The sequence below is a fragment of the Canis lupus genome, chromosome 1, assembly GCF_011100685.1.
Source record: "Canis lupus familiaris isolate Mischka breed German Shepherd chromosome 1, alternate assembly UU_Cfam_GSD_1.0, whole genome shotgun sequence".
Taxonomy (NCBI): domain Eukaryota; kingdom Metazoa; phylum Chordata; class Mammalia; order Carnivora; family Canidae; genus Canis; species Canis lupus.
In genome coordinates, this window is record NC_049222.1 from 8,536,021 (window position 1) to 8,563,684 (window position 27,664).

At 38.3% G+C, this 27,664-nt stretch overlaps 1 protein-coding gene and 1 long non-coding RNA gene across 3 annotated transcripts in view; one reads left to right on the forward strand and one right to left on the reverse strand.

Annotated features, from left to right (window-relative positions):
- DOK6 (docking protein 6) overlaps positions 1-27,664 on the reverse strand; it is a 368,735-nt gene that overhangs the window by 67,516 nt on the left and 273,555 nt on the right. For both annotated transcript variants that reach the window (XM_038525819.1, XM_038525818.1), the window contains exons 6-7: positions 20,654-20,792; positions 7,516-7,633 (exon numbers count right to left, since the gene is read on the reverse strand). In XM_038525819.1, the coding sequence (XP_038381747.1) occupies positions 7,516-7,633; positions 20,654-20,792 (257 nt within the window). The remainder of the gene's footprint in view (positions 1-7,515; positions 7,634-20,653; positions 20,793-27,664) is intronic.
- LOC119870703 lies at positions 5,887-26,788 on the forward strand. The gene is made up of 3 exons (XR_005353351.1): positions 5,887-6,010; positions 8,589-8,738; positions 25,922-26,788. It is a non-coding gene; the product is annotated as an uncharacterized LOC119870703 (long non-coding RNA).

Consider the following 27,664-nt stretch of genomic DNA (forward strand, 5'->3'; position numbering starts at 1 on the left):
GATTATCTGGGTATATGTGTACACGTGTGCACATGGACATACATACATGACAAAGAGAGCCAAGCTTCAGTCATGGGTGTATTAACCTTTCTCTGAATTAATATTATGTATTAGGTTTATTTCCTAGGGAATAAAATGGAATATGTATTTTTCACAGAATAGTTTGATTAATATTGAACTTAATATGTTTACCTACTATATTTAAAAAAACTGGCTGGGGGGAAGCTTGAGGGAAAAAAAATCAAGTACAGAGACCAGGTTTCAGATTTACTTCAAATTTCAATTTCATGTTTGAATTAAGGAGAGTGAAGCAATTTATTTTAATAGGACCGTTGGCAGATGATGCTAATCCTATATAACATCTGGCAAGTCTTGAATCCTTTACTTAGTCTATGTTTATCGACTACTTTTACATATCTGGTAAACAGTGATTAAATGGCCAACTTGTTAAATTTCACACTGTGCGCTGCCTTTAGACTCTGTGTTGTGCTATGTCAGGAGAACCTAATTAACAATCTAAATCTTGCCTTTCACCTTTAGTCCAGCAGTAGAATGCATCCCGAGAGGGAGTAAATTGAGGAGTAACTGGCTCAAGCAAAACTAGGCTCCCTTAGTGGAGGAAGGAAGAGATTTCTCAGAAGGGCTCCTCCCCAGTCAGGGTGGGCAGATCAACAAGAATAGATCTTGGGTGAGTGGGGTGGAGTGAGGGCACCTCCTCTGCTCCGAGCTCAATAAAGTCCTTCCAGGATTTTACAATTCTTTGGCCTGAAAAACAGGCTCTAATTTCCCTTGGCCTTCCGGGACTGGGCCTCATCAGGCCTAAGAGAAGGGGTGCATCTATCTGAGGCGCAAATGTCTTGTTTAAACTCACTGATGGGAGGAAAACAAATAACTGAAGACTTAAGCCTGACATTTTTTTTTTTTAAATCTTGCATTAAAATCTTAAGGCTAGGTTTAGAGTTTGATTTAGTTTTTCTGGAACCTGTGAAAACTAGAAGCTTAAAGCTAGACTTCTAGAAAGTCTTAAGAACAAGACAAAATTCCTCATGTACAGTAGAAACTCTGTAATATTTTAAAATAAATACTAGAATAAGCTGGAATAGGATGCACACTTCCCTTTGTCAGAGAAACTTCTTGGAAATTTAATTTACTTCAATATGTTGACAATGGTTAATAATTGGTGAATGTCTAACCTAATGTGGATGATCTCATTGAAGTGCCATGATCAGTACTATTATCCTCATTGTAGACATGAGGAAAATGAGGCTTAGACAGATGAAGGAAATTGCCCAAAGTGGGCAACTCAGCAGTGGGCAAGTTGATATTCAAACTCAGGTTTATTTAACTCCCAAACCCAATATTTTAACCTACCGACGGTGCTTCTTCACAATGACGGAACCCCGAATTTGGCTAAGCCCTGAGGATAAATATCTTTTGAAGTTGCTCCCTCACAAACAAATGGAAGAAGAGGGTTTATAAGCAAACACACTGATACGTTAAAGTTATGCAAAAACGTCTGGAAGGAGTGATTATTGATGCCTGGCATGTGAAGAACATGTCACAGTGAGAACATTCGGAGCATTTTTATGATGTGTATTTTGAGGAGCAATCAATTCACTTATCTCTAAAAACCGAAATCCAGGGAGGCATTTGTTGCCTTTGGCTTACCCTTCCAAGGTGAGGACATGTAGTAACTGTTCATAAAGAAGGTTTACTAGAAAGCATTGCTCCTGGCGAATGGCTCATGTTTTGGGGGTTGCTGCCACACTGCCGCCAGCGGGCTGGGACCTCACAGAGGATGTGCAGGGCATTTGGCTCTTACCCCTTGCTGTGACCGACTCACCTGCCAGTGTAGACATCAGACATGGAACCTTTGCAGCTTCCTTTTTACCATTGGTGCAATTTTCTTTTCTCTTTCCTTTTTTTGTTTGTTTGTTTGTTTCCCTCATGTGCTATACAAGGCTTTTATTAACTTTGCAATTCAGAAAACATCACACGAGGCAAATGTAAGCAGAAGGTCTTGATGGAAATGATTTACAAGCAGTGTGAACTTGCCACTGAGTGGGCAGGGAAGGACAGAGGGTCAGAGTTGAGCGAAGAGCCAGTGAATCCTCTGATTTACTTCCCTGCTCGGTGTCAGAATTCTATTTACTGTTTTCTGAAGGTTATCTCTAATTCTAATTGCCTGTTTGCATCCTGTCCTTCTGAGAAATTGGAGCCACCGATGCCTTTTCGGTGAGCACGAAAGGCCTTCCGTGTAATCAGGTGCAGCGCCGCGACGACTCGGGGTCTGCAGCTTAATTGCAGACGCAGAGAGGGCAGAGGGACGCAGACGATTCAGAGCTGGCAGGCGAATATTAATCCGTGTTAATGAAAGCACAACTCCAAAAGTTACCACTTTTACAAGTGGCATCCCGCCCCATCTCCTTGATCCAAACGGTGAGGTTGTTCAAGCTGCTTACAAATGAGTCAAAGTATATCCCATATACCTTCATGTAAATATAAGTGATGAAGTGTGTCAGGGAGAATTTAAAGACGGCACATGGTCCGAAGGCCCCCTCGCTCGGGGACCATTTACAGCCCACCTACTTGTCCCCTCCACCTTGACATCAGTGTAGCTCGTGGAAGAATTTGTCCAGAGGGAAAGCAGCAGGTGGAGAGAGAAAAATGAGGCCACCAGGTTATGGGGGTGGAGCCACAGCATCTCATAGGCCTCCTGTGCTAGCAGCAGTAGCAAGTTTCTGCGACTCCAAGCGATCCAGAGTGAGAGGCAGACGAGCCAAAGGGTGAAGGGGAAGGGGGTGCGCAGGATGGGCTGCATGCGGGACCCCATGTGATGACTCCTTCTGCAGCAGGAGTGAGGAATTTCCTCAGGGAGGAGATGTGGCCGCACGGTGTCCCCTCCGTATATCTTCTCTAACGCATTCATAAATTCATTTTTGCATTCAACAGAGACTCAGGGAGCACCTGCAATGAGCCTGGGACCCTCAGTGGTTTTTACTAGATTGATCCATCATTTTCAATAAATGCTTTGCTATCTTCACAAATCCCGATTTAAAGACCCTGCTACACAATCTGTCACATAAATACAAGAACGGTGACAACAAGTCAAGGGGATGACCTTTCAAAGGGAGAAGACCTCTGTCCTCCTTATGGGGTTTCATTTCTTTCTATTTCCTTTTTCTTTTTCTCCCCCACTCCGTCTCACCTTTTTAATCTTTTTGAGTGTTCCTTGTGCTCTCACCACATCTGCTGAAGGCCTTAGAGCCCAAATTGCACTTCTAGCAATATTAAACAAGTGGCATTTCCTTTTGAGTCAAGAGTTCAAAATCATATCTCCTTCCCTTGAAGTGTATGGTTTCCCTAAGTCTACAGAAAGCATCTCTACAACATATTGTGGACCAAACATTTTTCATAAATACATAAGTCACAAAATTAATCATCCTTATTATCTGGCAAAAATTGGAAAGAGGAAAAGTCTTTACTTACACCTGCAAGAAGTGATGTGATGCAGCCACTAAGAAGCCATCAGGAGTAGGGATTTTACAGAGAAACTGCCTAAATCCTTAGCTAACTTGTACCTGACCTGCTAAAGCCAATTATTTTTTTTGTCAATCTTTTGACTCCAGAGAGCTGGGGTACCACAGAGAAACCATAAAAACTTATACTTTCAGAGCACCATTCTGGGAGTAGCATGGAGAGATATTGCACTTCTTTTCCAACCATTAAAATGAACGCAGGATGTCAGTATCGATACGTTCGTCTTTTAGAGAGGATATCTTGCTTCTAGAGTTATAGAATGGATGACAGAAATGAATCCAATAAAACTGAACAAGTACAGTTTTGTGGGTGACAGGCAATCGAAGTTATAGGTACGTCTTAATGTAGAATAGATTTGTTTTCACACCATGAATATTTTTTCAGTTCTAGTACATGTGCTGTTTATTAATGAATCCCAATCTATCAAGCTTTAGATCTACAGAGTTTTTCCCCCTTTACCTTATGAATGAAAGCTTGCTGAATGTAATTCATATTGATCTCAGCTTCAGAGTTAGAATGTAGAAAATATGATGAAAAATTCTAAGGATACATTTCTATTCTTCAATGTTACCTGCAGTTTACTTGACGATGTAACACCCACCATCACCCAATGTTTCCTTTGACTTGGGAAAAATCACACTATATTCTCCTCTTTGTGAAGAAGTGATGCCTCTTCAAGGCATCTAAGGAAGTGGGATGCAAAACAGCTACACTTTAAAATGTGGTTCATTGAAAAAAAATGTAGGTGTGTATGAAGAAGGGGTGCTAAGGTTCCTATTTTCTCTTTCTTTCTTTCTTTCTTTCTTTCTTTCTTTCTTTCTTTCTTTCTTTCTTTCTTTCTTTCTTCTTTCTCCTTCCTTCCTTCCTTCCTTCCTTCCTTCCTTCCTTCCTTCCTTCCTTCCTTCCTTCCTTCCTTCCTTCCTTCCTTCCTTCTCTCTTTCTTTCTTTCATTTTTTTCTTTCTATTTTTATTTCCTGTTTTGGTAGTTTTATCCTGCCCAGATTCCTGTGTAGACTACACACCAATAAAAACAAAACAAAACAAAAAACAAAAAAACAAACTATAGTCAAAAGACTCTTATCCTCCGCTACCTTGACTGCCTCAACACAGCAAAAGGAGAGGAAAATATATCAGCTTTGTCGAAGCATCACTAACAAGTTTACATCTGTCTCTTATCTATTATATATTATCTACTTACCTGTAATCTAGCTATCCATCTGGATGGTTATATCTCTCTCTATATGATGTAACCATAAAATGAGGGGTATGTAAAATGGTAAAACATATTGCTCTAGGAAGCATATGATACAAAAATAAAGCCACAGTGTAGTAAAATGTAATTTAGATAAAAAAACCTTCATATTTATTGGACTTGCAGTACTTACTTTAGTTGACGCATATTTCTTTGTTACACAGAAACAACAAACAACCAAGGAAGAATGTGTTTTTGAGACTAGACAGGCAAACTGTTCATCATAATTGATAAAGCATTTGAATCCTCACCTTTACTGGAAATTATTATCAGTGCGATAGATTCTAGAGTGTTCTAATCAGTTGATTCTATTGAATTGTAAGTCAACTCTGCCCTCCTGCAAGTCTTCATTAATATTTTGAGGAATTTAAATGTGCCCTGGCATTCTTCTGTTGGATGTGTACAAAATTATTTCTGATGCTATATACCAGCCTAATTGTCCACTGTCCCTTCAGAGAAAAGTTCCCCACACACTACCATGATAACAACAATCCTTCATTTGCTGGAATTATAACCAAGCTCCTGTCAAAACCCAAAGTTACTACTACATTTGTTCCAATCTTTTCCAACTTATTTGTATTATCATCTCACTTTCTTTATATATATATATATATATAATTTATTTTTTATTCAAGTTCAGTTTGCCAACATATGGTATAACACCCAGTGCTCATCCCGTCAAGTGCCCTGCCCTCCTCAGTGCCTGTCACCCAGTCACCCCATCCCCCCGCCCGCCTCCCTTTTCACTACCCTTTATTCATTTCCCAGTCAGGAGTCTCTCATGTTTTGTCACCCTCTCTAATTTTTTCCACTTTCTTTTTGCTTAGAAATTTGCTCATTTGTGTTTTCTCATGAAAATGTTCCATGGTTTTATTTTTACTTTATTAAACATCAATATCATTAAAAACAAGGAGTCACTTAGACTAAGCCTCATAACGCCTACCTGAGACTTAGGACAGTTTCAGCTCTTCTAGAAATAGTATCTTAAAAGCCAGTGGGGGAACTAACTGATCAGTACTAGTGAGGTAATCTGACATCTGACATCCCCTCAAGGAAAGTGACCTTGCGACACCCAATCCATTCTTGGCCAGTATAACTTCCTTATCCCTGTTCCCTTTGCCTATAAAAGTCTTTCATTATATATAGCTCCTCTGACTTCCTTTCTCTCTGCAGGCTGGCATGCTGTCCATTCATGAATCATTGAATAAAGCCAACATGGTATGTACAATTTACTCAGTTTAATTTTGGTTTTTAACAATAATTTCATATATAGGTTTATGTTGAAATAAAAATAGCCTTACATTAAAAGCATATTTCCTAATGAAATCTAATCACAGGAACAAGCAAGATTAATTTCCTAAGATCATGACTCAGGCAGTTTCAGTGTGTGGTTGCTGACATTCATGGTGGGAAGGGAAAGAGGGAAATATGAGTTTCTTCTTTCTGGTCCACAAAATTGTCAAGGGTTCCTTCAATCCTCTACTCCTTTTCCTATTAAAGATTTTCTCATGTAAAGAAATAATGCAAAAAAGATAACAACTACCATAAGAGGTTTCATTTAAGATATAAAATGCAAGTGTCATCACCAAACGACTAAAATTGTTCCGACTCCTTTTCCTGTCAGAATGTATCTTTAATCACTAATTCCCACTGACCAAATTCCATCAGTCTGGGTTTGAAATCCTGGCGAGCAAATACTGCCTTAAAAATACATCATTTCAGTTTCCTTATCACCAAAACATTTTGTTGTTGTTGAAACACTTAGTGCCGTTAATATGAGCAACAGTTAAAGTGTGAATGGAAAAACATTCTGCATTCTAATGGAATGGAAAACATTCTAACTGTGCCAAAGGTCATATTGGTCATTCCTTCAACAGATACTGACTGGGTGCCTATTACATTCAAATCTTCTATGCTTAAAAAAAAAATCTGTGTTGGATGAATTTTTTCAGCTGTGCTTTGTTAGCTTTATTTTTCTAAATTCCCATTTCCCTCAGTCTTGGGCGACTGTTAGTCAAATATTCACTTGCAGCTGAGTATTTTATCTGAAGTATAAGATTATTCATTCTAAGACAATAGGGAGAGAATAGGAGGAAAAAAATGCTAAAGCTAAGTTTTTGTGCTGTTCTTGATCAAATACTTGCTATCTACGAATCTGATTCATCGGGTAAACCATTCCCATTTTAGTTAATTAAACACTCATCATCAGGAAAAACACAGAAGCAAAGTATTCACACTTGTCCTCTGCCTGGCACCCTCCAGAATTATTTCTGTGTCAAAGCTTTGGCTAAACCTTAAGACTTCTGTGAGTACATTTATGTAGCATTTTATTACACAGCCTGAAATCAGCCTCCTGAACTGATAGTCAATCCTATTAAGAAAAGAAGGATGCTAAGAAAGACTCCTTTGTAAAATGGCATGAAACATGTTACCCCAATATCTGCTGCTTTTGTCTCCTGATGATATGTCTTGTATAATGTTCTAGTCAAGTTCCTGTGCCAAATAGGGCCCTTAGCCCTCAGTGACTTTCGGAATAATTTCTACCATGAGTCTATGAAATGATAGCTTTAGAAAAGCCACTGTAAATCTCAGAGCTCCCACTGTGGCCAGTGACAGCTGATAAATGAAAATGGAGGAAAAGCAAGCAAAGCAATTTGCATGACTCCTGGCCCACCTGTAGGAGGCTAATGGAGGTGCTGCTTGATTATTTTCAAGTTACTTGCCTTGCAAACTGTAGATTTCTCCAACACTGTTCTGACGAGTGATGTGATGCCAGTACGCGCTGCGAGGAAGAGATATCGATTTGGATAACGTCATTGGCTCAGTCAAGCTTGTCTGAAGCTAAAAGAAAAAAAAAAAGGAAACGTGTCAGGCTTTATGCAAAACATTACACTGATATTTGTTCTTTCAGAAGTTGAGGGTTGAATGTGGGGGAACCTATGATAGAATCTGTTACAGATGCCCGCCTCATCTGCTAAGGTTAACTTTTTTTTAAAAAAAGGAAAATCATGACTCCAAACATATGGAATGAACACTTGTAGACAATTTAATCTCATTCGTTAATTTAGAAAGAACAAAAAGGTGGTACAACTGATGCCAAGGAGAATTCAAAGGGCATACGGCCAATCAGGAATGCTGGCAAGTAGCCAGAACAATAACTGGTTGTACCCCATCAGACAAGCTTATTTGCATTTCTATGCACAAGAATTATTTGCATTACTATCAGCTTTCTGCAATTTATTGAATTATAAAATAACTCAGATTGGAGATGCAAGCCCTTTCAGAAACAAATATTCCCAAATGGCCCCCAACACTGGATCCCATTAATCCCTTTCACCCATTTCAGTGTCTTACACTTTTTCTGGACATCTCCTCCCACCCTCACCCAATGGATCTTTTCTTGAGTGGACCTTCTCCTGGCTCCTGCAAAAGGATCTTTTAGCTATTAAACACGTGTTTTCCCTGAGAAGCTCTGTGATGAAAGTGTGCCAGATGTTCTTACTTGAAACATAAATTTTAAGGTTAGCTGCAGAGATCAACACAATGTCGCTCAGGTGCTCAAGCATATGATTAGTTCAAGGAGAACAATACTTCACACTGCATTTTCGAGAGAGAAATGTATTTTTATTGATTCACACCAGGTTTTTAAAAACATCCGGAAGGAGTTTTACTTGGTCTAAGCACACAGTTCTCTGATGCAATCTGAGCAAATGTTCACTTTCTGACAGGCCATGGGCAATCCTCTAATCAATGAAAGCTCACATTTCCTCCTCTTTTAATCCCTGACTCTTGGCAGAAGTGGGAGCCATGAGGATCATGTCTGTCAAGTCTAACCTTAGAGACCCGTCTGCTCCCTGTGATGTGCCCTTTCCCCCTGCATTGTCCCGCCTCCCACGCTTGCCATACTCTGCGTCGTGTTAACACCCTTCATGGAAGATGCTGTCAGGTAAGCACCTGATATGTTGGAACAGGCCCGCTGGAGCCATAGGAAACTAAGAGGTTTTTACATTTTAATGGAACGATGAAGCCAAAGGGTGGGAACATATTTATTTGCTTTCACATTATTAGCAGGGAGACATTTCCAGATCTGCTATGTCTTGCCACAAAAGTGCCCTACTCAGTGAATTTATTTTTATTTTATTTTATTTTATTTAATTAATTAATTAATTAATTTATTTATTTTTTCTACTCAGTGAATTTAAAAGTCCGGTCCTGTTGAAGGTATTTTTTCAGAAGATTCCACCAAGTAGCAAACATTGTAAACTAATTTTTATATTTTTTCAAAATTTGATATATTTCAAAGTTTTCCTTCTTATGAAAATAGATGTATTAACCATACCTACATCCCATGGTTGGTAGGTAGGAGGCCTGGGGTTATAATAGGGCAGTGCTTTCCAGAATCCTTGGGGTGTTTGTTAACCATACACACTTCTGGTTTTAGCCCAGACCTAACCGTTGGGAGAATCTCTGTGGGTGGGGCTCTGTCTGCTAAAAGTGTCTGGTACACACTGTTTATCCACGACTGTGAGGGACAGGGGTAAGGTTCATTTTACAAAATTATCACTGGGACAAGAGGGCTTTCACCTTGAAAGCCAATTTCTCAGGTGAGGCATAAGCTGAGTTCAACATACAACGTCTTTATTTAGCATGAGCAATGCCTATTAATAAATATTAATTAACCATAAATCAAATCTCGTATGAACCATACTTCTGTCTACCCTTGTTTTTTTCCTAATACATTGCTATTTATTAGCATACAGTGAGTCTTTGGTGGTTAATTCTTCTTCCCCAAATTACTTTTCCTTCTATTTTTTTTTTTTTTTTTTAATTCTGGGAAACACATTTCTTCCCAAATGGTCAGTCTTAAGCATCATGGAAACACGTAGACATTTTTTTTTTCTGGAAATAAATAAGTTGGAAATTTCCGCCCTAAAAAAATTCACCTGAATTGCCTTCTATTGTTTCTCGGCCTCGTGTCCCTATGTCTTGGTCTTCAAGGATTTCAGATTACAGGGGCCCATTAACCTTCTGTCTTCCCTTGTGTCTTTAGTTCCCTTTTATTCTACTTCAATACTTAATTCGGAAAAATGAAGTGTCTGTATTTGAAAACATGTCTATAATCTCCCCACCTCTGTCCATGGTACAAATCTTGTCCGCCCACACCTCAGATGTTTAAATCTTCCTCTACACATCACAGAATCCATTCCTCAGTCATTGTTCAAAACCAGGTATTGAGTATGCTCACGGACCATCAAGCCATTCTGCTTTGTGCCTTTCAATAAAGTTGTGTCACTGGGAGTACCAAATATGCATTACTTTTGTGGAGCACTGAAGATAGCTGCATTCAGACACAGGGTGTCTGGGCTCCCCCCTAAATCTGTGCTGACTGATGACTGCTTTGAGGAATCATGCAATGTAGAGATGACATTATGTCTGTTTTGGCCATGTCTCTGATGACCTCTAAGGGTGATTCTCCTTCCCTCCACTGTCCTGAATTACTGGGACCGCCATGGCTGGAGGAAGCCCAAGCTTACTGTGTGCATGGGTCATGTAATTTGAGGTTTGAACTCTTCTTAGAGAGCCCAGTACTTCTCATTGTATGGATGGAAAATCACAACCCCCCAAATTCAGGGATTTGCTCAAGATAAAATCCCAACTGTAGAACCACTAATAGAAATCAGTTCTCTTGATTTCTGAATTCACTGCTCTTTGGACTTTGAGGTCGATCTCTCTAGGGAAAAATGAGCTTCCTCTCCAACTCGTTACAATATGTGAGAATATAGCTCTGTACTTTGAAAGCACTCACACTGCCAAGAAAAAGCGGTAGATCCTGAAAACTGGTGTAATTTTTGTCAAGTTACTGGCCACCAGAGCCTTTTCCTGTTTTTACCAAAATAATTATCCAGGTTACCTTATTACCTTTTGCAATTTTCCTTTGCTGTTTTGAGACTCTGCTTCCACCTGTGATAAACACTAATGCTAATTTGTGTTCCTCTGTATAAATTCATCTGTATATTAAAAGAAATCCCTGCTAACCAATTAATTTTACTTTTCCTCTGTATCTCCCCAATCATTGATTAGACAATTTAAAGTCCTATTAGCACTAAAGACACAAATCTCAATAACTGGGAGAGTTATTGGGAGAGGAAGAAGTTAGCATTGATATATTAGCATTTTATGAGTCATTCTTACGTGCCTGGCAATGTGCAAACTGGTTTCATATGTTGTTCCATTCGATATCCATATAAATTATCAATAATTATGCCATATGAACTTTACAGACAAGGAAAATGAGACCCAGAGGGATAATATAATTTGTTCACAGTGACATTGTGAGTGATGTCTCGGAGGCACTAAAGACTATGATGTTTAAGACAAGGAAAAATTCTATCCCTACCTTTCAAGGTCTTCTAGCAGGACTAAGAATTACATTTACCCAAGACAGACTCACAGGGAAAAATCCCCAAAGTTTTATTATGTGTGTATGGAGGCCCAGTAATGAAATTGAGGCCCAGGGAAATGATGAAGGCAGGATGTTTTTGTACTTTTAGACAAATAGACAATAAATCTATGGGGAACTGCCATGACAAAGAAAACTGAACTTTGGGAGTTTCAGTTAATAAGGATCTCAAAATAGAATTTGGGCTATGGTAGTAAATTAGTAAAAAGTAACAAGAAGTGCCAACACAGCCTTCTCAGCTCTGAATTCCTTGTCTCTGGTGGTAAGAATGTCTCACTTTCTCCTGGAACAGGGAGAGTGGCTTTCATGGGGGAGATTTATTTCCTGCTTTCAGAGGGACAGAGAGGGAACTGACTGTCCTTCTTGCACATGGTGTTTTTTAAATTGCTTTAATTCAAAATAACCAATATGCCAAAGTGGCACATTTTGGGGCAGCCTGCTCTTGGTCCCTACCTTGTCATTTCCTCTTCATCACAGCTAACTGTAAAATAAACTACTGGACCTCTCTTCTTCAGGGAGCAGATAAGAGGAGAATTGCACCAACTGGGTCAGTTCCTTTGGGCCAAGGCAGGAATGCACATGATTCTCCCCTCTGTTGAGAGGAGAACACACAGTAGGGGTGGCCCAGCCCTGGAGTCATCACACATGCACGGCTAAGCATCAGCACAACTGTTAGCAAACACCAACTCTATCATTGCTTTGTCATTTGACCTCAGGCAATGTCCTTACTTTTTTTTTTTTAAAGAATCTTTTTTTCCTTATCTCTAAATTGGAATTAATATAATCCACCTTAAGTGTTGTTATAAATATTTCATAAGATGATGCTTTTACAGTGAAGAGCACTATGTTTGTCCCATCTGAAATGCTCAGTAGAAACTGCTGGCTTGCTGTTGCCACATGGGACAGGCGGCTCACACCAGAGGTATCTATGCATACATGTGGTCAAGACCTGGAAATGTGTCCAAACCGAGCTATGGAAGAAATGGCAATGAAGGTGGTCACATTCTTAGATCTAAGTCTAAGAGCTTAATAGAAGTACAAAACCCAGGGGCGCCTGGATGGCTCAGTGGTTGAGCATCTGCCTTCAGCTCAGGGCATGATCCCAGGGTACTGGGATCAAGTCCCACATCAGGTTTCCTGCAGGGAGCCTCCCTCTGCCTGTGTGTCTGCCTCTCTGTGTGTCTCTCATGAATAAATAAAATCTTAAAAAAATAGAAGTATATAAAATCCAATAAATATGAATATGAGGGATAGATGGTCAGTATGGGCAGGTGGGACAGGTAGGACACAGGTGGGAGACTAGTGAGCAATGCTCGTAGCAGGGTGTGTGTGTGTGTGTGTGTGTGTGTGTGTATGTATGTGTGTGTGTGTTTAGACACACAAATAACATAAGCCAGGAAAGGACAGTCTCAGCTTTTTTGGTACAACAAAGAGTTAAGAGATGTGAGTGGATATGTCAACATGTTTGCTATTGTGTCTGAAATAAGAGGAACGGGGGAGATGGGGAATATGCCATAGAGAAGCGCTGAAAAACACAAGTGGTCAGGGTACATGCTAAGGTAACATGTGACATGTACGTTAGAGGTAAAAAAAAAAAAAAGTCATGTTGCTTAATAAGGAAATGGTGAATACAAATGCAGTCCCCATTGAGAACATTGAGTTTATTTGTTCTTGGAAAAAAGCTCATGAAACTTGAAAACTATATAGAAATAGAAACTCCAGAGACCTTCAGGCAGCCAAGCTCGGCACTGTTTGGATTTATTCAAACAGTCCTCTGAAGTTGAAGGTTTACAGGCAATTGGGTTTTCACAGACTTGACTTAATTTTCAATAGGGGACAACTCACACTTAATCTTCCATTTTATTCAAGATAAATGAAAAGGAATTAGAAGACACCTTGGTGAGTTGGTACAAACACAGCATCATTTATAGAATCATTTAATGGAAGTTGTTGGATGTCATTTAGAATTGGACTTTGCAGAGTATTATTCTCTTTATACTTGAACCAAAATGGAGGTTATTCTTATATGTTTTCAAGCATGTATTGGCCACAATAGTTTCATGGAGGGTAAAAAAGCTGAGCTGTAGAATAACATCAGAAATTATTACAAACATACGCATAAATACTTTGAACGCCATTCTTACCTGTAATCAGTAATGCCTTTAAGAATATGTATATTCTTTCCTCCTCTATCAATCATCTATCTATTGTTTGTAAGCAGATGCATTCACAGAGCTACTCTCTGAATATAGGAAACATGATGAATACATACTGAAACATTCAATTTCATAGATATTGTAAATAAAATGTTCATTGTCTTTTGATTTTGAAATGTGTAAATATCTAGAGGCTGTATTAAAGTTTATATAATTAATTTCCAATATCTGCACATCGTGAGAGCTGGGATGAACTTTTAACAGTGGCTATAAAATTTAATCCACTTAAAAACAAAGCTAAATTTTATTCTTTCGCCATTCATTTTATGACTTAGCTAATAACTGGGCTTTTACCAAAGACCGGCTGGTACTCTGACACTGAGCAGATATTACTATTGCTCTTTCTTTTCCCCCTTTAATAAAAGGTAACTAAGGCATAGCAAAGGTAAGTGCCTTGCACAAGGTCACACGGTTCTTTCTTTTTCTAGAGTCTACCTGGTTTAGCCACTATGGTGCAGTGCTTCAACTAATACATATGCATTCACTGAATACATTCCAGAAATTGATAATTCTTATTTTGCTCATGTTTTTTGAAAGTAAGCTTAATTAACTCCCTATGTGATTCTCACAATTTTATAGTGGGTTTGCCCACTACTGGCCTACATTTTTTCTTCTATTTTACAGCATTGTCCCAAAGAGAAGATGGCCTGATTCTTTGGGTTGTATGTGTAAATGCCATAATTATATGTTTGTATGCTGAATTATCTTGATTGACCTTTGAAACTTATTGTTTTTCTTTAAGGAAATCATTCTCATAATTGCCATGAGCAGATTGTATGCCCATGAATAAATAAGACCATCATATTAAAAAAAGAGAGAAAATCATTTGTAGAGTTTCCTCATTATTCTTTGATTCTAGTAATACAAATAAAAGAACAAAACTGTATTTTTTTCACAGAAAATTGTACTCTTTTATGTCAGGCAGTCATTTTTCTTATACATTATCAACTCTAATCAAGTTGATTAAATATAAAAAATAAATGCATTTTCTTTTTTTAAAAAAGATTTTATCTATTTGGGAGAGTGAGTGAGTGAGAGAGAGAGAAAGAGTACAAGCTGGCAAAGGGAGAGAACCAGACTCCCTGCTTAACTTAGGCACCCCTAAAATGCATTTTCTTAAGTGACATCCAGAGGATATACAGCAAATTTTGAGAAAAAAGAATATGATATAAATAAAATTTGCACTATTATATTGTGTTACAGTACCACTTGCTACAAAAATTGCACATTGAACTCTCCCCATTTCCATATCATTTGTGCATTTATGCAGAAATCAGTATTTTTTCTTCATGTCTGTGTGTTTGTTTAGAGACTACATTTCTTTATTGTTCTGGACCAGTAAGTAAATGGATTAATTAGGATCACAGGTCCACTTTAGTTATCAACTATAATAATTTGTTCTAATTGGGCTTGTGTTGGCTCATTACAATCAGTGTCTACCAATCAGTAAAATAAAATTTCACAAATATGCAAATGGCATTTCCCAGCAGGGAACCAACCGGCCATTGTCAGTAGTAATGAAGGTTCTTGTCTTATGATTAATAATTGATAATATTGAGCAACAGAATCATGAATAGAACTTTGAAGAATGAATTTATTAGCAGATATTCCTATATATTAGATATTACACACCACTTGCAATCACAAATCACACATATAAACCTTTCTTAGAATTTCTTAAGGTTCTATATGTATAAACCTAGAAAAGAAATTGCAAAAAGTGTTAAAATTTTTCTGTGTACTATTCATCATGGTATTATGAGTCCATATTTTTCAGATTTTCAGTGTAGGAAAACTAGTTATAATTTTTTTTTGTAGCAGATAGAGATTCCTGTAAAATGTGGGTATGAAGAGTGACTGCACTAGAAAGGGAGCCAAACTGCCTAGGAGAGAGCCCATTCTGGAAGGCTTTCTCATTTCTTCACCAAATTTTAAATAAGTCCATGGTACTCATGGTCTCAAAAGATAAATGTACATGACATGAATTGAATGATATTATTTGGCTATACTTGGGACTAACAGTTGAGTGTCTTTACAATACTTCCTAAAAGAAGTATTGTGGTATTTTTTAAGATGCCATCAGTTGAAAGACAAAACACTGTTTTATGTAGCACTACAAAAGAATACAGCTATCGATTAAACTGTAACTCATATTCGACTTGAGAGATGTTAAAATGTGAAAAAAAGGATCGATGGGATGTAATAATATTTCCCTATTCATGAAACTATTTAGACACACCCACACACAAAAATCGTTTCAAGGGTTTACTTGGGTAAGTTCTGCAATAAACCATAACTCCAGGAGGGTAAATTCCCTTAATTTCTCATCGCTATTTGAATTCGTTTTCCACAAAGCCAGCTTCATTCTTTCTGTCTTCTGTACTCTTCTCACTTTGCCTTTCCTTGAGACGTTTTCATCATTGTAAGATGATGCCATCACAGTTTCCATCAAAGACGCTAAAACCACCCCTTTGGGCTTGTTCGTATGGGTAGTGTAAGACAATGCTGCTTCTTCAGAAATTTCTTTTCATCTGACATTATAAAAGGAAATAAGAGAATTTGTTTTTTAAACTTCTATTGTTCAAAAGGTTTATTATTCTTGGAACAGTGTGGTTTTTTAGTTAAGTGTCTGAGGTTAACTTGCTTTTATTCCATATACTGCTAGTAACAAGAGCATGTAAAATGACAGGTAATAGAGAATGAAAACACTCTTATTTTCTAAGCAAGAAGTTTTACATGAAACTCTGTTATTCTTTTTTTTTTCCATCCACCAGACCTAACCATAGAATTGATAGCCTTGGACAGCAGTGCATGTGGGCAGCCCTGCTGGTGGTGTTCAGGGCGTTAGAGCCATCTTGCTGGTATTTTAATAACACTGTTGCTATTTGTCCTTAAACTACACAGAGTTCTTCTGGTTACCAGGTGGCCAAAATTATTGGAAATAGGAGTATTCCAAATCCTGTTTTTAAAAAGATACACTGTAATTCTTATTATGGGAGGCTGTCCATATGCATACGAGCTTTTAAATTACTTGCAATGTTATAATAAGGTTCAAAGTTACTAATGACCATGCCCCTTTTCTTTCACTTGCTTATTTTTGATAAGATATCAGGAAAATTCATTAAAAAATTAATTCATGTCTTCTCAGTTACTTCTTACCTAAGGACATTTTATTACATATGTAAAGGTTACAAACCTAAAAACCAAATTTAGAAAAGGACTCCTTTTCACATTTGTGTGTGTGTAACAGATCCATGAAAATCAAATTATTTCAGGGCACGTGAGGCCTTGTTATCTCCGATAATTCCAGCCTCACCAGGCAGAAGCACAAGGGACATTTGTGATGTGGTTTCTGATGAATGGCTTCGATCACAAGGACAAGAAAAATTTCCTTGATAATGTTGCAGATGTGTGCCAGAGGACCTATAAATGCTTTTAGTAATAGCATTAAAAGAACTCCAATGGTTCTAAGAACAAGAATGCTCTGGAAACAAATTCTAGAGGGGCCACTTGCTTACATATCCAGCTTTAATCATCTCTTCAATGACTGGAATCTTAGTGAATCTCTTAGAAATAGTTCTAGTTCAAAATTTAACACGGTGGCTGAAGTCTCCCACACTCCCCCAAAGCCAAAACTGTCTTCTGAAATAAGATCATTCTTTATGGAGGTTTAAGGAACTTCCAATAAGCTGGTGATTTAAGGAATCAGTCAGGGTCCATTGTCATAACCATAGAACGAGCCCAAGTGGTGTTTTCAGTAATGCTCACCCAAATTTTGTGATGGCATCATCTTACCAATCTGATTAAGGCATGGAGAATGTTTGATATTTCAAGGAGTAAAAGCAAAGATGAATTACTAGATCCCACAAAGGGGATCACACTCAGTAGAGTAAGCAGTTTACAAGCCTGTGAATGGTTAATCAATGGCTAAGCTCTATTTCAAAACTTCTTGAGTGGGTTAATAGTAATTAACTCTTTTGTTATCTTTCTCAGTGAGGGAAATAAAATATTTTTTAATAGTCTTACCGATTTAATGATTCTTGTTATCCAGTACTTTACAGTGCAAATGTACTATTTTATCCACAATGCGGTGAACTTTTTCTAGACATCAAATTCTTCAAACAAGAAGAGAAATATTGCCTACCTTAGATGATGGAGATATATCAAAATATGCTTATTCTTGTGCCCTCCTCCCCTTAAGAAGGAAGGTAATTAAAAGGGCAAATCAAGGTTTTAATCACACATGTGATGTTAAAAGATTATACTGAATTCTCTGTTACAGTTCAGAAATGGTTGTTGAGATATTATTTCTCATTCAGATTTGTTTATCTGCAAGACAGTGATACTGTTAAATCATTTCTCTTTAAAAAGATGAAAGTAAATGCTTCAGGAGCCTGAACAACAATGTTTGGGGCATGTATTGCTTATATAGTTTGTTACTGATTTGATCTTGTAATGTTATAAATGTAAATATAATAAAAAACATGTACATATTTTCTATGTGCTCAATAATAATCTCACACGGCCCATTTTTTAAAACTGGAAAGCCAGGGAGCAGTGTCATCTTCTTATTTTGTAGGATATACATAATAAATAAAATGCATCATTTTTATATCTGAGGTCTGGGGGTAGCTTTCTGACTCCTAAGTTATACTTTTGCCTAGTTTATAGCACAGGCCTCCATTTTATTTAAATAAGCAAATAAAGAGTTAGATAGTGCCTAAGTACTGTTTTCATAGTTGTTGGAACTTGTTCTTTCAAAGAAATTTGTGCATGCAGAGGCAGTTTCTTAAAAGAAAAAGTAAAAATTATGTCTGAGAGACCTGGGGATCTTTACTGAAGGTTCCAGAATTTGAGGAATCTGGGCAGTTGTCAAGTTGTGGTAGCATGCCCTCTGAAAAACATCAGCTTGGCTTAGTCTGAAGAATCCTACTAGATATGAAATAATCTTATTAGTATTAACCTTCAGAGAAAAGCATAGTTGTGTAATTGTGTTTGAAAATAAACCAAATGCTCCATTTGCATGTATTCACCAAACTGATGGAGCCTCTGATTTTGTAATTTTTAGAAACATTTGGTTTGTTTGGTGAACCTGCTATTTAAACACCTGCCCCACTTTTCCGTCTCTGAGCACTCAGATCCATGGGGCACCCACTATCTCCCCCCAGCTGTAGACTGCCTGAGATCTTAGTCAATGGACTGCTGGTCTCTAACCCCTAACAGCAATTGTTTGGCTCTGCTCTGGGGACAAGCTTCTCAGCCTCACAGTACATTATCATGTTTACCACACAAGGCAGCATCAATAGCAAATGTGAATTAAATTTTGTTTTGCAAATTTTTTGGCACAAGACTGTTAGACATACTTGAAAGGGATTGAAAGATATTATTTCACTACAGTTGGGAATAACAATTTAGAGTCTTCACAAACATTGTAGGTCCTATAATTATTCAAAATCACTCCTACAGATGGATCGCTATCATAATAATGAACCTTTTCATGGTACTTGCCATGTGCCAGGTCTGTTCACAGTACTTTACAGATTTTAATGCACAAATACCTCATAACAACCAAATAAGTAGGACTATTATATCCTCATTTTACAGATAAAGGAAAATGAGACATTTAGAAGGTAATAACCCAAGATGCCCAAGATGATACAGCCAGTAAGTGGTGGAATTGGGATGTGAAGCCAGGACACACCCTAAGTGCTCTCCTTTATAGTAGACAATATGGTTTTGTCAAAGAGCTCTTGGAATTGCCTTTAAGACAATACAATTCAATGACTGTATTGCTGAGCATTTTGTCTGTTCAGAACAACTACAAGTAAAGCTACAACTGTTAAGTGTAGTTAACTAATAGCAAGTGACATCACGACTGTTAATTTTGGTTGCAGACATCAGTAGATACTGAAATCATTTGAAATTTGGTAGTTATATTTTCTCACTGATTTAAGCCCCTGGAAGCATTTCATATTAATTAGATAATTGTTACAATGTGTGATATTTAACCAAAATCTTTCTAAAAGACTGTTATGCCAACGTCTTATTAATGCTTCTTCAATTAACCACACAATCATATTAATAATCCTAAAGCCACTCATTCATCCCTATGAAAGGCCAAACATCCCATATAAAGTCTGGCTTTCACTTGTCACACTTAGGCATTAGGAAAGCTCTTTAAAGCACTTCCCAAGTAGATGAAAATGTGTATGTAGTATTCACAAAACTAGAAATCTGTTAAGAATAACATATGATCATTTGTTAAATTACTTTTTGTTTTCTTAAAAGATAATTTTGTGTCAAAATATTGTGTATTGGAGAATTTTAAAAATGAAAACAAATATAATACTACGTATAGAACTCTGTAGTCTTTAAACTAGAACAGAATTGTGTCATCCAGTGAGTTGCCCACTTATTTCCCAAAACTCCACCTGTCCCTTCATAATATGAAATCTAACACATCTCTATAAATCTTGAAGGATGGTCACCTCTTAAGATTATGGCCAATAATCATTCCATTATTTGCTTTTCAAAGAAGTTAGTAGTAGAGCTTATAATTTTTTCTCAGCTACTTGTAAAAATTGACTATTTCAGATTCTTTACTGAATTATTTCTTAGCTTGACCTCAAAACTGTAGTAGAGTTCCAGAACAGGATAACAAACAAATCATTCTGTTGGTAAACAGTATATGCTTCTTCTGCAAATATTTTATTATTGGCTCTGAAACACAGAAAGAGCTAGAATTCTCAGAGAATCTAGGACAAATAGAAAGACAAAAAGAAAGCGGAAACCTTTTCAGTAGTAGCTTAATTTTCCTGGTTATTTCGGGTCCACAGTTGAATCTCTGATGGTCCAACCGTATGTGGTGATTGCAGAGAGCACTGCTTTGTATTTCATTCTCTATGCACCCCACCCCTCATTGGGAAACTGTGCCAACAGGTCATGAGGAGATACATGGAGTACATGGTACCCTACCAGCGGCCACAAAGAACTTTTGGCATTTGCAGAAGAGGACATGAGAGGCATGGGATTCAGTAACTGGGGCGAGTTCTCGGGGCTGGAGGGTGGGGTGGGTCAGGTGGACATGAGGGTGCTGATGTGAATGGGCCCACATATACATGGTGTGCATCAGACCTCAGCGACATTCATTTCCAAGCTGTTAGGTTACCGAGGGAGGAGCCTTACCCGGGCCTTCTGCTCCATTTCTAGCATTAATCTTTCATGTTGCTCAGCTATGGCCAGTGTCGCAGAATGGACCTTCTGATAGATCATTTCTCCTTCCCTTGTTTGAAAAGTGAATAGTCCTTCTCCTGTGTCACACATTCTGTGAGAATAGAGATAGGGAAAGATATGGGTCTTCATGTGTTCAAGTGCGTAACAGTTCTCCACGCAAAAGATGCCCTCGCCCTGTTGTCACCCTCCTCCTTAACTTTCATGGGAGTTAGTGAAGCAGATTCACCCTTGAGCAAGCCAACCAATCAACAAGCACATGTCTAAATGGTACATGAGATGGAACAAAGGGTAGAAACCCATGTCTATTTAGAGTTTGAGAAGTGTGCACAACAGTGTACAGAAGCAGACACAAGCGGGTTCAGTCACTGTCGTGCATCTTTTACATGTTTCTTACTAATAAAACAAACATTTGTTTTCCTTAAGGATTTTCACATTTGTTATTGTAACTCTACTTCCTATGATTTGATAGCTCTTGAAATTTAAAGAATTTAAGAAGAATCTGCAGAATCTGAGAATTTTATACTCACTGTGGTAAGAACTAAGGAGACCGCACACTTTTTAGTTTATGGATTTGCAGACACAAGCTACAGCTGATGCTGTTATTTAAACCGAGAGATCCTTAAGCAGATCTTGTGCATCGTAGGAAATGCTGCACCATAAGACCCTATCTGGGTGTGAGGATACTTGCTTTGAATTTTGGCTTTGCCACTTACCAGCAGTGTGAACTTGGACAAGTTAAATAACTTGCCTACGACTCCTTTTCACATCTCTAATGTAGGAACAATAATAACACTCATCTCATAAGATCCTTATGATAGTTGAAAGACTAATCTAAATATCCACTGCAGAGAAATGAGTGACTTGATTTTAGTATTTTTATCTTATGGGCTATTCCACAGTGATTACTATGTCATTTCTGAGAGCATATAATAACATTAAAAGTTCTTATTATGTACATTCAAGAGGAAAAATCAGAATAGAAATTCTTTTTCAATTATTTAGTTATAATTACCTTTTTAAAACATATCTTTATTGGAATAAAACCACTGACACCTTGTTAAGGCAAGAGGATTATAGGTAGATTTTATTAACAAAGACTAATTCTAAGATGAAAAATATCTCTAATTAATACCTGAAGCCAGCTTTTAAAAATAATTAAATAATTGGAGGCCGTCAGAGAGACCCACTCAATATCGTTATGATGTTAACCACTCAGATACTGGATAGCTGGATGGCTGTGTCTTCGGTTTTCAGATTATAACATCAAAAAATTGCACAAGATGCTCATGAGGCCAAACTATGTCTTCTGGCACCAAAAGGATTTTGGATTCTTCTCTAGGATTCTCTAAGGAGTTTTCAGGAGAAAAGAAATGTCTCAAGAGGCTTCAGACATCACAGAGGCTGCGAATGCCATCCCGTAGGGCCCCATAGAGCCAGCACTTAGCTTCTGTGAAAAAGATCTTAATAAAATTCACACAGCGTGAAATGGAAAGTCTGGGGGGAAAATGAAGCGTTTTCACAAAGTGAAACAAATGAGCTTTCTTTGTTGATTCAGAAGAGTAAAGAAGTCCAACAGCCAGAGCAGGGCAGGGATTGACAAGTAGTGAGTGGGGCTTGTTCCAGGGTGAGTATTGTTCACTGTCATCTGAAAAGCACTGCTTATTAGCCCTCGGAAATGAGATAATGAAGACACCAGCTGTCACTCCTTAGTCGCTGAGATGCAAAGGTCTAACACTTGCCCACCTTCTGGGGATGAACTGCCCTGAGAGGGTCTGAAAGCTTACGGAAGGCTTTCTCCAGCCTCTGAAAGGCAGCCTCCTGTAAACTTCAGCCTTTGATCAGCAAACTAGGAATGCAAACATGCTAGCTTTAAAAAGTGAAGACATTTTAGGCTAAGGGTGTTCTTTCTTCAATGTATCTAAAACTTCAATGCATCTAAATCCTAAAGGAATGTCAAACTTCTTCGGTGAGATTAGTTCATACTTAACGACTTTTGTCTGCTGTATTGGAATCAGTCATTTGGGTCTCCCTGCTTTTTGTTTAAAACATGGTCTGCTGGGACTCATAAGAAACAGATACAGAAATTTCTTTTTTCTTATATGTCTGAATAGTTTTTGTGGGAGTAAGCCAGTATTAGAGAAGATGGGGGAAGAGAGGAAGTCATTTTGATGGTCATTGCCCAGCTACTCAATGTGTGGTCCACAGACCAGCAGCACTGGCATCACTGGGAGCCTGTCCAGACTACTGGATTGGAACCCGCAGTTAACAATATTCCAGGTGACTCCTGTGCACATTAGAGTTGGAGAAGCACTGGCCTACAGAACTCTTTCTACATGTCACCATTTCATGAAAGGGAGCCAGAGATGACACCTGGGACCCAAATGAGGACCAATCAGAAGCTGTGTCTGTGCAGCTTCAGACAGTGACATATGAGACCGAAGGGCAGAGAGGATGTACCATGACCAAAAGGGCAAAAAAACAAACAAACAAACAAACAAAACCAAAAAAACCAACAAACAAACCCTAAAAGAATCCTTTCCTTAACTTGGGAAGAGCTAAGATACATGTGCTACCTACATGTGAGTACCCTAACCCCCTTGCTGCTAACATGCACATTCCTCAGTTGCATTTATTTGAAGAAAAGTCGAAAATATGGGGTCTGTCATGACTCTAAACTGAATTCGATTGAAATTTATTTACTACTGTTAGCTCTCTTTATACTTAAGGTATTTTCACAAAATTAATACTTTTTCTTATCAAATTTGGATGTTAAAGAATATCATCTCTAAGGTACCGTTAGCTGTAAGGAACAAATGAGGGTAGAACTGATAAAATTCCAAGTAGAACTGATACACTAATTTCCAGGATGGTTTTGTTTTTTGTTTTTTGTTTTTGACACTGTGATCAAGGGGTCATTATAACAGTATGGGATCCAAAAGACAAAGGGCAGAGATTTTAGCCATCAAGTCACCATCTGTCATGTTCGTTTATCACAGATTTATCAAGGAGATCCTGTCAACCAGGCATTGCCCCGAGCCGAGCCTGAGGATGGAAAGGATGGAAACATACACACGACTCCTTTTCTCTGAGTACAGGGGGGATAAGCCTTGTGCTGAGAATGATACATGTGACTGCAGAAGTGCTGGCAGGGAGGGGGGTTGGGGCCAACAGGAGGTAATGGGGGAGTGACCTGAACACATTATCTTCCCAGTTCAGTCCCTGATCGATAGAATGAGAGCAACAAAGCTTGGCCACAGGATTGTTTTCATTTGCCTTTTAATTAAATCAAGTGGCAGTGGTCAGGAAGGGATGAATTCAGCAGACCGGGGTTGCCTGACCCCTGCACCTTCCAGGGAAAGGCCTGTATTTGGTGGTGGTGGATGGGGGAGGTACCTTGGCTGGTTACTGGACTGTAACCTCCAATCCTTTGGAATGCTCAGCCTGTTAAGAGTGAATTTTTGTGTGCCTGAGGCCTTGAGCCATGCTGTACCCATGTGGCCAGATGAATTTATCTTTTTTTTTCTTAAAGCGAGAGAGTCATGAGAGGTGGGGAGGCCCAGAGGGAGAGGGAGAAGCAGACTCCCTGCTTAGCAGAGAGGACCCCAAGTTCATGACCTGAGTCACCTGAGCAGTTAAGGCAAAAACTCACCTGATTAAGCCACCCAAGCACCCCGAGTTTATCCTTATATAATGCCTGTTTTGCTCCAGTGGAGACTGGGGTCTGAGTGACTCACATTGATCCCGTAGCCTCTGCCTGCTGATATGACTGATCCTTAGTAGAAATTTTGATGCTGAGGCTTGCTATAGCTTCCCTGGTTAATGAGGCTTCTGCTCTTTCACACATCATCGTGGGGGGAACAAGTACATCCTATGTGACTGACCTGGGAGCAGGGGTGGGGGTGAGTCCTGGAAGCCTGAGCCTCGACCCTCCTGGCCTTCTTCCCTTTGCTGGCCTTACTCTGCACTTGCACTATAGTAACCAGACCCATGAGTAGTATTGCCTTTTCTGAGTCCCATGTCTTTTTAGAAGGGCACCCAATCTGAAGGTGGTGTAGGGGACTCCTCCACTCAAGGCAGCCAGCATGTGTTTGGTGGCTAGTAGGGTCTGATTCAGTAGGAGTCTAAGAAAATTCTAGTATTTTCCCTCAATGGCTCTTTTTCAAATTCCACTTATTCTTTCCTTGTCTCTCCCCCCTTGACACTCACTTCCACAGTCATTTGAAGTAATGACTCCCAGTCTCATCTCCACTGTGTTCTAATAAGTAAGGACCAACCAGGATTTCTGTGAATGTCCGTGGTCACAGGAAACAGAACTTCCCAATGAGGGGTTCTGCTATGCAGGCTTCTCCCACTTCTCAAAGAGGAGAAACAGCTTCTGAAACAGGGTGACCTGGAGGTGACTTCACTTGAGGCTGTGCCTGCATCCTGCAAGCTATTAGTGGTCGCCCTCCTTCTCCTGCCTTGAAGTCTCAAACTTAACTCTTTACAAAGGGGTGATTTCAAAATTCCAGTCTTCTTCCAAATGGCAAACAAAAGAAATTCACCAAAAGTTCTGCAAACACTTTATTTTTAAAAAATGAACTTCAAAATACTTATCTGTGGGTCTTTCTTTCTTTCTTTCTTTCTTTCTTTCTTTCTTTCTTTCTTTCTTTCTTTCTTTCTTTCTTTCTTTCTTTCTCTTTCTTTTTTTAAGATTTTATTTATTTATGCATGAGAGACACACAGAGAGAGGCAGAGACATAGGCAGAGGGAGAAGCAGGCTCCCTGCAGGAAGGCCGATTCAGGACTCAATCCCAGGACCCCAGGATCACAACCTGAGCCGAAGACAGATGCTCAACCACTGAGCCATCCAGGTGTCCCTTTGTGGGTCTTTCAATACAATTTGACCACAGACGAATCTGTGCACCTCTGGCAATGTTGTCCACGTTCATGGTTGTATGGCTTTGTTCTCTATGTAAGTTTTGCAATATTATAGATATGTTTCATGACCAAATATTTGTCCTCTGTGCGCACAAAAGTTTTAAACTCTCAGCAATGGAGAAGAGCAGGAGCACTTTCCTGAAAACCCTGTGGTGTATCTATTCAGTATTTAAAATTTAATGTTTAATTATAGAAAGTAATGAAATTCTTCAAAGTGCAGCTTTTCTGCAGAGCGAGTAAAACCAATTAACACTTTTATTCCATTAACAGTTTAATCTTTATTGTCATTTAACAATGCAGGCATTCTACTTTTCTGTTAGCAGCTATGAAAAGGCTGAAGTTTCTATCAGCTCTGATGAGTCAAGACTTGGATCTGTGGTAAGAAACTGCCAGCAAAATGGACAAATAGACAAAACCAATAGCACAGCAAGACTGGAAATAGACTCAATTGGCAGGAGAGCTAAAAACGTGATGGGAGTGTCATCCCCAGTCTGTGAGGGAAGCTGGATTCTCCAATAAAGCGTGTTGGACATGAGTTTCTCTAAAGCAAGTGAAAAAAAAAAAAAGTAGTAGAAGAAAACAGAAGAATTCCTATATAAACTCAGAAGGAAGAAGGAGTTTCAAGCTATGATCCAAGCCAAAAGGTGACCAAAGGAAAAAAATGAATCTGCTTGAAAACAACCTCTAAAAAAAACAAAAACAAAACAAAAACAAAACTAAAAACTAGGAAAAATATTTGGAACTCACAACACATGATGCGTTCTCATCTATAAAGTAGGTTTATTATGTCAGTACTTTCTTCAGAGGGCTGTTCGAACATTAAATGAATTAATATATATAAATCTTAAAATACTATCTGTATAATTATTATTCATTAAATAGTAGTATTTTTATCACTACTACTGTCAAAATATCTAAAGCATAGTGCTAGATGAAAAAAGGGGTGACAGTAATATGTGTAGTATACTAACATGTTTGTAAAAAAAGTATGTCTTTGCATGTATATGAAACTCTGGACAAATGCACAAAAAAGTAACTGTGCTATTTATTGGGGGTGAAGTGGACGTGATAAAAGAGGTTGTAAGTTTAGGAGGAATATTTATATTTTTCACTGATACTTCTTTATGTAAATGGTCAAACTAAAAAAAAAGAAGTGCTACTAATGTATTAATTGGATTTAATTAATTAAAATTAGATTAATGTTAAATTTTATTATTTATTTATTTATTTATTTATTTATTTATTTTTAATGTTAAATTTTAAAGCAAGGGTCAGAGTACTCTCACAGGGTTTTTGTGAAGATGTGGTGTTTATAATGTGTCTAGCTCAGTCTCTTATGACTTAGCAAATACACTTTTACTGTTAAACTTATAAAATATTATACTGATCATGTGGATCCTCCCTTCCATATGAAAACACACACACATAATCTCTGGCCAGTGTAGCACAAACATCTGATCTAATTTTCAAGACAACCAGGTTTGCAGAGTTCTGGTGTGTAATGAATTGAAGTAACAGCAACAATTGTAGCAACAGTGAAAATAATAGCTAACACCCATGGGGTACCGATAGGCCAACCTTGGTGTTGACACAGTATGTGCATTACCTCACTGAGCCTCAAACATCTACAAGGTCCTCACTGCTTCCCATTACAGAAAACACCATCCTAAGGAGGCAAAGAAATCTGCCCAAGGTCATTGAAATTTAAGTGGCTGAGCTGTGGTCTGAACCCAGACCTGTGATTTTCAAGCACACCTTATTATCACAGAGCTAGATTTTGTTCATTCAAGATGAGAAGCAGAAACACATGCATAATTCTTTAATTATGAAAATTTCTGTAGAGGAGAGAAAGAGCTGAGAACAGGGCTTGAGATAAAATGTTTTGAAGGTTGTCACTCCTTCTTTGCTGCTGTTCCTTTTCTGTCAAATCAAGTTTCCAAGAATATTTCTCAATGGCATGCCCGTAAAATGCATGTTAAGGTAAATCAGGCAATTAATCAATAAAACAGGTGAATTGCAATCAAACCCTCCCTGCACTCCCAA